General features: G+C 50.8%; 1 protein-coding gene across 1 annotated transcript in view; it reads right to left on the bottom strand.

Moving 5' to 3' along the window:
- Positions 1-11089, bottom strand: part of SPI1 (Spi-1 proto-oncogene) — a 29261-nt gene continuing 18172 nt past the window's right edge. The window contains 3 exon segments of the mRNA XM_086677528.1: positions 1-722; positions 1146-1308; positions 2149-2336. Coding sequence (XP_086533654.1) covers positions 403-722; positions 1146-1308; positions 2149-2336 — 671 coding nt within the window. The 3' untranslated portion in view covers positions 1-402.

The raw sequence follows: 11089 nt of genomic DNA, 5'->3' as shown, positions 1-11089 counted from the left end.
TCACTGAGAATAACTTTAATAACTGTTCCTTGAGGAAGCTAACGAGGGAGAGGTGTGGGAAGGGAGAGACGCTTAAGAAGGAGGGTTCAATTTATACAAATCTGATGACTTTGAACTCCCAAGGAAGCACCCCAGGTTGTACTAAGCAAGGCTGACCCTTGGCTGCGGTCAGACGCCCAGGTGGCCCCCTGGAGCTGGGGCTGGAGTCCTGGTGGGAGGTGAGGAGAGGCCGTGGGTAGCGGGCTTGGAGGAGGGAGTGGACGGGTGAGTCAAGGCCCGGCCCGCCACAGTCCTGCCCCTGGCCCCTGGGAGCTTGCCTCCCTGTGTCCGGGCCGGGCGAGGGGTTAATGCTATGGCCAGCGGGGAGGCCTGGCGGGCCCAGCGGGTTCTGTGGGCCTGGGCTCAGTGGGGCGGGTGGCGCCGCTCGGCCAGGCTCCCGCGGCCCAGCACCTCCCCGCTGAACTGGTAGGTGAGCTTTTTCTTGACCTTCTTGACCTCACCCGTCTTGCCATAGTTGCGCAGGGCGCGGGCCATCTTCTGGTAGGTCATTTTCTTGCGGTTTCCCTTCTGGATGCCCCAGCGGTGTGCCAGCGCCTCCTTGTGCTTGGACGAGAACTGGAAGGTGCCCTTGTCCTTGTCCACCCACCAGATGCTGTCCTTCATGTCCCCGCTGCGGAGCAGGTCGAGCAGGAACTGGTACAGGCGGATCTTCTTTTTGCTGCCTGTGGGCGGGAGGTGGTCAGTGCCCTGACACGGGCACTCGCCCTCACCTCCCCCTGATGTGGGTCCCCCTGGGGGTGGCTGGTCACTGGGGAGGGACTGGTGGTGGGGGGTGGTCTACCGAGGAGTGGGCTCCCTCACCCCACGCCTGGCACTCACACCCGCTCACACCCGTTCACACGCAGCCCGGAGAGGTTCAGACACACACACACCCTCCCGGGCTCGGTCACAGATGCACTCCCATCGACACACGGAGAGGTACAGATGGTCTCAGATGCAGTGCGCACTTTAGCAAACGTTGACACGCTCACAGGTACGGACACCACACTCAGCTCTGTGGTGTGACTGCTGTGCCCTTGGCTGGGGTGCGTGGGGCACGTCTACGGCCAGGGTCAGGGCTGGGCCGGACGGCGGGGCCGCCCTACCTGTTTCCCCATGCAGGAGGCCAGGCCCTGGCTCCAGGCCATCAGCCTCCCCGTCAGACACCTCCAGCGGGGGGCTCTGCCTCTCGCCCTCCTCCTCATCCGAGCTAGGCTGTGCCGGGGACAAGGAAGGGTATGGAAGGCACATCCGGGGTAGGTAGGGGACCTGGAAAGGCAGGGAAAGTGGGTTGAGGTCAGTGAGGGCCGGTTCACAGCTCAGAGCTGCTGAGGAGGGGCCATCTGAGCAAGAGAAGTGGGAGTAAAGAGGGGGGCAGGCCAGCAAGGGGCAGAAAGGTTTGCGAGAAGGCTGGGGAAGTTGGAGGTCAGTCGGGTTGCAGGGGTCAGGTAGGGTCAACTACACATGGGGAGTGGGTTGTGGGGGACCAGGGGCTGCTGGAATCAGGCCCTCCTTGGGCTCCCAGTTCAGAGCCTCGTGGCCAGGGGAAAGGGCACCCTTTCTTCATATGCACAAAGGTGGCCTGGCATTCTTGGGATCAGAGGTGGCAGTGAAGAGGGGCCAATGGGATGGTCGGGTGTGGGAGCTACCGGGATTTAATAAGTGGGTGAACAGTGAGAGAAGGGCCACCAGCGGTCAGCTAGGGGTGGTAGAGGTTAACGGAGGTCACTGATCGGGATGGGGGCGTCCGTGGGGCTGAGGAGGGTCAATGAAGGGGGTCAGTGGAGGCCAGTGGAGGTCAGTGTCCAGCGACTAGGATCCACGAGGGGCCGGTGGATGGGGATCACAGTGGGGATCAGGAGGGCCGTTGAGGTCAGGCAGCTCACTGGAGGGTGGGAATTATCGGGGCTCTGTCCATCGCGGAGCCAGAGGAGATAAGGGTGTGGGGTCACGAGGTCAGTCAGAGGGTCAGGAGGCAGCCGTTGGGGCTCCGGCCGCCGTTGGCGCTGTGGGGCAGGAAGCCGAGTTGAGTAAGAGCCTGTGTCAGCTTCCTGTGAAGCGCCGGCCTCACCACAGGCTGGGTCCCACGGGAGCCGAGGCCGCACGCACCTGGTGGCCGATGCCCGCGTGGGTCGGTGCCATGGGGGTGTCGAGCACGTGCATCTGCTCCAGCTCCATGTGGCGGTAGAGCTGCTGCAGCTGGGGGGGCTGCACGCTCTGCAGCTCCGTGAAGTGGTTCTCGGTGAAGCTCTCGAACTCGCTGTGCACGTGGTGCGGGTGAAAGTCCCAGTAATGGTCTGCAGGGACGGCCAGACGGCGTGCAGTGAGCCCAGGGCGCGGGGCGGGAAAAGGTGACCACAGTGGAGAAAATAGCGATGTCAGGCCACAGGGGGCTATTGGCACCGGCCGGGCCGGGCTCCGGGTTGACATTCGTTCGCCCCCGCCCCCACCTCGCTATTTACCATCCCCATTTTACAGATGAGGACACCGAGGTGTGGCAAGGCCGCATAACATGCCCGCAGTCAGAGGCCCCGTCGATGGCAGGCCTGAGCCAAAGCCGGCATTCCCGGCAACCCTTTTGTCCCGTGTCCAGGCGGTCACAAGGACACGGGTCCTGGCTCTGCCATTCACTTTCTGTGTGACCTCAGGCACATGCACGGACCTCTTCGGCCTCAGTTGACTCACTTGTAAAATGGGGATAAAAGTTACTGGGAGGATACAAATGAGTTCACATTTGTAAAAACTCCCAGCCCCAGAGCAGGCCCTCAGGGGATGCTGATTCCCTCCCTCCCAGCTCCTGCGAAAACCGGTGTTTCCTGAGCCCATAGTCACACGCACACGGTCTTGTCACATGGCCCAGGTGTGATGACAAAGTCACAAGGCTGACATTCCTCACACACCAGAACTTGCCCAGGCCCACGGTGCTGCCCCTTCAAAGCCATGCCCTTGGACAGCTGCGTCTGTCTTCCAGTGAGGTTACCAGGACAAAGGGCTCTCCTGGAAACTCCCCCATAGGTGCTTTCAGAGTCTGTGGTGGGGTGGATTTGAGTTTGGGGAACAGCCACATGCCATCGGGAGCCCTGGCTTGGGACTAGGACATGGTTTCTCTGGGCATCTTTTCCAGGAAAAAAACCAAAAACCTGCCACATGTCTGTGGAGTTTCTGGGTACAGTCTGGGGTCCAAAAGAAGATGTGATAAAGCGACAAGAGGGATTTTCTAATGTGACCCAAGAGGGAGTATACAAGATGGTGGGCCGGAGCAGCATCTCGGGGACAAGTGCACAGCCCTACATGGGGTCCACCACCAGCCCCGTGTGTGTGTGTGTATGTGTGTGTGTGTGTGTGTGTGTGTGTCTATCTTCGTCCTTTTTTTCTCGCATATAAGCACATATTTACTCACACATCCCCAAAATATGTGTTTTTTTGGCTTTCGACTGGTTATCAGAAGACTTGCTTTCTAATCTTGCTCTGTGGTGGCATTCCTGTGTGACCCCAGACAAGCTATTTTATCTCCCTGATCCTCCAATTCCCCAATCTAAAAGTAGGGACCCGACTGGGTAGTGAACCCACAATCCAGGCAGCCCACACTCCCACCTCTACAAGGCTACATGGCACAGAAGAGAGAAAGTACACGATCTGGGAGCCAGACAGAGCTGGGTTCAAATCCTGCCTCTGCCATTTTCTGTCGTGTGCTATTGGGTGGGTCATTCCACTTCTGCAAGCCTCAGTTTCCTCATCTGTAAGATGGGGCTAATGATTACACCCATCTCATAGTCTTGTTGTGAGGGTTAAGTGAACAAACGCCTTCAAGGTGCTTAGAATAGAACCCGGCACAAAATTAGATCCAATAAACATTACCTGTTACTAATACAATTAATGTGTTTATTCTAAAGAACCCGGATTAGCACTTGAGCAAGTGGCAGATACTTTCATATATATTTATTTCTTTCCTCTTCTTCCTCCTGTTCCCTGCCATCTCAGTGGTCCAGAGAAATAGTTTTGGTGAGCCTGGCTGTCAGTGTCTCCCAGAGGCCAAAGCTGGGCCCTCAGCATTGTACCATGAGGACAGTGACTGGTTTCGTCCTCGCCTTATTCCCAGTGCCTGGACACAGCAGGCACTCAACGAACATTTCCTGAATGAGTGAATGAATGAATAAATGAATGAATTCTAGCCTCCTGAGAACTCTCCCTGACTCTCCTCCACAAAATTATCTAAACCTAAAGGGAAAACAAAACAACACTTAATTTGTATTTTCATCTTGCAGCGAGTAAACAGGACCCAGAAGCTCTCCCCTTGCCCGGGACAGTTGGCTCTGTGCTTTAGAGATGGGCTGTTTTGGGGGCTCTGGGATTTGGTGAGCCAATCCAGGCTCCTCTCTAGAGACAGATCAGCCCTCCGGCCCCACTCTGGCCCCTCCCATTTTCACCTCCCCCACCCTGGGCTGAACTGTCCAGATCTTGGCACAATGCTTTATCCTGCCCACCGACCTCCACCCTCAAGCCCACTACAGTTCCAGGGTTCGGGGGACCCCGCATGCCTGCAACCCTCCACGTGTGGAGTGAGGGGCCCCCGACTGCTCTTTCCCTCCTGCTCCCCACCTCTGCTGTAGCTTCGCATGAGACCCATGAGCTCATTCTTGGAATCCCAGCCTGAGGCCGGCATTTCCCATGGAGGTCTCAGTACACCTTCACCAGAGTCGCTCTGGGGGGCTTGGGCCCCTCCTTGGAGATCCAGTGAATCAGAAGCGCTGGGAACTGGAATCTAACGGGCCCTAAGGAGGTTCTTGCACTCACTGACACTCTGGAACCCTGCCCCAGGGTCCTCTGAAAGCTGCAAATGGGACTCTTGAGCTACAATTAGTTTCAAAAGGCCCAACGGAAACCTCGCCTTTACCCTTGATTTGGGTGTTCAGGCAATTATGTAATAAACGCTGTCTGGTAGACAGAAACGTTCTGAGTATGGGGGCCTCTGAAGGGACACAATACAAGGAAGTCTTCATAGTGCGAAAGTCAGCACTCTTGGGCTCTTTGGACCTCATTTATAGATGACTTCACGAACGCATTGCTTTATCCCTATTTGTCCCTTCAGTGGGTTCCCCGGGTCATCCTGCACCATGCCTCCTTAGCACAACACTGCACCTCAAAAGAATATAATTCCATTTGCATATCTGGAGTTAGTTCTGGACCCTCCTTTTTATAGCCTATTAGGCCACCCAGCACATAGTAGGCGTCCATAAATATTCGATCAAATGATCCATAAGAGTTAGCTTTTAACATGTATTTTTAGGTACTGGGCACTATGCTAAGTACTTAATCCACATTTTCTCATGAATCCTCACCCCAACTCTGACAAGGTGGCCACTATAGTATGATCTTTCTTTTGCACATGAGGAAACAATGACTCAGATTAAGTCCCTTGTCCACAGACAGCCATTGGTAAAGTCATGATCCAAACCCACCTGTGTCTGCCTCCAGGGCCTGAACTACCAGTATACCATACAACTTCTGAGGAACAAGACTGTTAATTAAAGCTTTAATTAAGACCGATGGTGGCACCGACTTTATCGACTGCTCTTATGCACCTGTCTACCCTCATCCACCCCTCACCCATCATTCACCATCCGTCTTCCACCCATCCATCATGCATTCGTTCATCCATATTCACCCATCCACCCATCAGTATCTGTCATCCACCTATCCATCATGCACCCATCAGTTGCTATCCATTCATCGTCAATCATTCCCTTCATTCATCCATCCATCATCTAACCTGCCAGCAGTGACTCCATTCATCTTGACCTCTCATTACCTGGGACCAAAGTCTTACCCACCCATCTCTATTCTTCCTTGGTATATTTGGTGCTCCTAATACCTGTATGTCACCAGGACAAAAATAAAGTCATATTCAAAACAACACACATACTCAAAATTAAAGCCTTAAGTGTCATTCAGTTGACTTTATCTCCTCAGAGCAGGAATCCCAGCCTTAAGCCCAGGGTTCTCCCCAGGGGAGCAGAAGTAAGATCAAGACAGAGAAGGAAGATAAGGAATTAAGACAAGGGCTGACAAAAACAAAATAAAACAAAACAAACAAACAAACAAAAACCTTCTTAGGAAATCACAGACCACTGGACAAAGGGTCCTGAAGCCCAGCCTTCCCGCACATTGTTCAGATTAAGGGAACCGGAAGCCCCGAGAGTGGAGAGCTCCAGGCTTCACCATACTTGTCACTCTCTACTTTGTATCCTAATTATTAAAGTTTTCGTTATTCCCCCTGTTAAAATAATAAATCTGGTAGGACTTGTGTTTTATTGATTCCATAGCACCTAGCAATGTGCCTGGTGTACAAAAGATGCTTTGTATATATTTATTAGATGGATAGGTCCACGAGAGCTGGATGGAGGGTTTGACAGGTAAAGGGAAGGACGATTGGAAAGCTGAACGAGTGGAAGATTAGATGGGTGTGAGAACACATCGGTGGATGGGTGGACGGTGCATGGTATGAAAGGATGGAAGAGTACATGGAAAGATGGAAAGATGGAGGGAAGGAGTCATACGTTGGAACTCTGGTTCCTTCACCAACCCCATTGCAAAGAGCAAATCCTATCACATCCATTGCGATGGCTGTTATCAAAAAACAAACAAACAAACAAACAAAAAAAAAAACCCAGAAACTAACCAGTGTTGATGAGGAGGTGGAGAAATCGGAACCCTTCTACACTGTTGGTGGGAATTTAGCATGGTACAGCCACTGTGGAAAACAGTATGGAGGTCCTCAAGGATGAAAAATAGAACTACCATTTTACATCATGTATATTTTACCACAATAAAAAATAATAATAAATAGTAAACCTGATGAGCCCTGCCTTCAAAATCTATCCTGAATCTGTCCACTTCTTTCTCTCTCTATTGCCACTAACTTTGGCCAAGCCACTGTCATCTCTTGCCTAGATTATGCCAGAAGTTTCCTCCCAGTGCTTTCTCGCTGTTCTGATTGTGATCTTCTCTCCATCTATTCTCCCACAGCAGCCAGAGTGACTTTTTAAAAAGCTTATTCAGTGGAACTAGTAAGTGTTAGGAGAAGAAGGCACTGAAAACTTGCAGGGAGACAGAACTAAAGTAAATAAGCAGAAAAACAAACAAAAACAAATTAGTTTACATTCAAAACAGAGGACATAAAAAGGCATCCAACTCCAAAATAAAAACTCTAGTGACCAGAAGATAGAGAAATGCTTTCAAATTCTAAGGGAAACAGGATTTTCAGCCTAGATTTCTATACCCTGTTAATCATAAAGATATGAGAAAAAAGCAAACAACAAAACGTACCTCCCACACACCGTCTCTTAGGAGACTGTTGTCAGAAGAATAACAACTCTTGGGGCACCTGGAGGGCTCGGTCAGTTAAGCATCTGACTCCTGATTTCGGCTTAGGTCATGATCTCACGCTTCGTGAGTTCAAGCCCCGCATCGGGCTCTGTGCTGACACTGCTTGGGATTCTCTCCCTTCTATCTCTCTGCCTCTCTCTCTTTCTCTCTTAAAATAAATAAACAAATAAACATTGTGGGGGGGAGGAAAGAATAACAACTCCTATCCATGTTACATAGCACTCGCTATGTGCCAGGCACCGTTCTAAGGATTTTACATACAGTGACTCATTCAATCCCTACAGCAATCCTATGAAGTAGGTATCATTATGAAGAAGTTGAGACCTAGAGAGGTGAAATGTCTTGCCCACGATCACCCCAGATAGTAACGGGGAGATGGGGTGTGAATCCCAGTAGCCTGGCTCCAGAATGAGGGCACTATCTCCTTGCTAGCCTGCCCCTCATTCTCTTTTTCAAGGATGAGCAAGTACAGGTAGTCAAAGAACACCATATGGCTCAGCTGTGAGTAATCTTCACACGGTCATACTCCTGGAAAATTCAGATACTGATTTAACAAGAGTTACTGTACAAAGAAAGACAAATACTGTATGATCTCACTTATATGTGGAATCTAAACCAAAAAACAAAACCCCAAACTTATAGACAAGGAGATCAGATTTGCGGTTGCTAGAGGGCCAGGGTCAGGGTCATGGGAATTGGAGGAATGTGGTCAAAAGGTACAAACTTCTACGTATAAGAGGCACCTGGCTAGCTCTATTGGAAGAGCATGTGATACTTGATCTCGGGGTTCTGAGTTTGATTCCCACACTGGGTGTAGAGATTACTTAAATAAATAAAACTTACAAAAAAAAAAAAAAAAACCTTCTGGTTATGAGTACTGGGTCGCAATGGTGACCACAGCTAGCAATGCTGTATGGTAGACAGTAAAACCTTGGTTAGCGAGCATAATTCGTTCCAGAAACATGCTTGTAATCCAAAGCACTTGTATATCAAAGTGAATTTCAAGATCATGTGACATTCAGTGTCACGTATGACTCGTATTGCAAGACATCGCTTGTATATCAAGTTAAAATGTATTAGAAATATTTTCTCGCTTTGTGGAACACTGGCAGAACAAGTTACTTGCAGTCCAAGGTTTTACTGTATTTGAAAGTTGCTATGAGAATAGATCCTAAAAGTTCTCATTACAAGGAGAAAAACTCTTTTGTATCTATATGAGGTGAGGGATATTTCACAATATCTACCTACGTCAGCTCATTATGCAGTACGCCTTAAGCCCGCACAGCATTGTGCATCAATTACATCAATAAAATGGAACAAAGTTACTGTATAATCATTTGGGTATGTGTGAAGTGTGGGTGAGTGTGTGTATGCTCTGAATGACTACAGAGCCAAAGTCTCATCTTTCATAGGACAAGATGAAAAATTCAAGCCAGACTCATCTCCACCCAGCGTATAGAAGGAACCCATTAAATGCTTATGAGTGAATAAACGAATAACGTACTAAGTCTCTATTTCAAATCTTCGTGTGTACATTTACTTAGTGCTGTGATAGAAAGACTGGACAACTAGCTTTCATCCATCCCCGCCGGGCCACATATGTCATGAAGAAGTGCCGATGATAAGCTTTAGTAAAAAGCAGCAGCTTACAGAATAGCATGAGGCTACGATTCCATTGTTGAGTGAGCAGAATGTGCATATGTGTATGTCTGCACTGACAGATGTACAGGAACATAAATGTGGAATAAAATGTCTACAAGGATTGACTAAGGTGCCATCGGTGGGGAGGGAAGCTGGGAAGAGGGAAATATTTTCCTTGATAAAGCTGTTGTTGATTATTTTAATAATCAAAAATTAAAGGTTTAAAATTTATTTAGATTTTCACCACACACACACACACACACACATGCACACAATTCAGATCATGTCATTCCCCTGCTCAAAACCCTCCAATGGCTTCCCATTCCCATTGTTTGTAGGATAACACCCAAACTCCTGCCATGGCCTTCAGGCACTGTGTGATCTGTCCTCCGCAGGTCCCTCTGGCTTCCCTTGGTCTCCACTACGCCCTGAGTGCCCCGGCCACCCAGGCCCTCTCTCAAGGTCAATGCTACACTGCATTTGCAGTTCTCTCTACCTTTGCGTGCGTGTTCCCTCTCTTTACTCAGATTTCACCTCAACTGCCCTCCTCAGAGGCCTTCCCTGACCACCCGAACGAAAGTAGCCCCTAACACAGGCACTCTGCCTTGTGTTACTTTGCTTTTTAGAAGACTGCTTATTGCCTGTCTGCTTAGTTGACTGCCGCCTTTTCCCTCACTGGAATGTAAGTTCTGTGAGAGCAGTGGCTTTGTGGGGCTTGCTTATCACAGAAACTCCAGTGGCTAGACTGGTGTCTGGCCCATGGCATGCAATCAGAAGCTATTTGGTAGATGGAAAAATGGGGGATGAGTGGGTCTGAGGAAAGATGGTAAGTGTTGGGAGGATGAGTGGGTGGCCACAAGGGCGAGTGGTGGAAGGGGTGGGTGGCTGGTTGGTTGACTGTCACCTAGGTCAGTTGAAAATGACGCAGTGGATCTGTCACAGAGCCTTCTGTGTGTCTCCCACTGTCCCAGCTGCTTCCTCTCCCCCAACTGGGGGAAGGAGTAAAGCTAACACACTCTGACCCGAAAGCTCGCTGGGCCTTGTGCTCAGCCCCTCGCACCTTTTGTGCATTAACTCAGTGAATCATTACACCTCTACGGGGTCAGTGTTTCCATGCTCTCACATCCATATATGAGGGAACAGGGGCTCCCAGAGGTTAAGTCACTTGCTCTAAGGTCACACACACTGGTGAGTGATGGAACCGGGATCAGACCCAGGTCCAACCCCAGTGCTTTTTTAATAAGTTCAACCACCTAAAAATGTAGACCCAGAGGACATGCAGGAACTAGTGAAGAATGTGGGGTGTCTCTACTCTTGGGTCTTCATTAGGAAAGGACAGAACAGGTGCACAGATCAGCAGAGATGCCCAGATGGGCGATGATGGGGCAGGGGGTGTGGGGGGGGGGGGGAGGGAGTAGGGTGTAAGGTGGGGAGTGGGGGCCAGGACACCTGTGGACACCAGAGGAGTCTCCGAAGGAATCGGGGCATGACCAAAACAGGGTGCTTGGGCATCTAATCAAGAGTCATTCCTAGAGCCCCGGCCCTGATATAAGGGACCTGCCTGGGCACCGAGCCAGGAAAGCACAAGCACTTTTTCTCTAAAGTGCTCACTTCATCAGCCCCAGCCCCTGATCTAGCTGGTTTCTAGATGCGTGCACACACCCTCATATTACAAGAGGGGACACTGAGGCTGCAGCGGGCCCAAAGGAAATGACCCCAAACCCAGTGAAACTGAGTGGAGGTTAGGCCAGAGGGGAAAATGTCCCTAATGTTGGAAGCTGTCCCAGGCCGCGCTGAGTTTGCTGAGACCTGGCCGTCCTGCTGCCTGGAGCCACCAGGGGGAGCCAGTCCTCAAGGCCAGAGGGACCTTCTTGGGTCCTGAACTGCTAGGGGCAGGGGTCACCAGTGCTGGTCTCTAGGTCACAGAGACCCACCCTTGATCCTGGCTGGGGGAGATGGGAGGAGGGGGTGGGTGAGGGAGACTTTCTCTCTAAATTGCCTGGCTTTTCCACAAAGAGATCGT

Source organism: Puma concolor, chromosome D1 (genome assembly GCF_028749965.1).
Source record: "Puma concolor isolate L17-30 chromosome D1, mPumCon1.1.hap2, whole genome shotgun sequence".
Taxonomy (NCBI): domain Eukaryota; kingdom Metazoa; phylum Chordata; class Mammalia; order Carnivora; family Felidae; genus Puma; species Puma concolor.
Note: the sequence above shows the minus strand (reverse complement) of the source record. Positions and strands in the feature narration are given on the sequence as shown.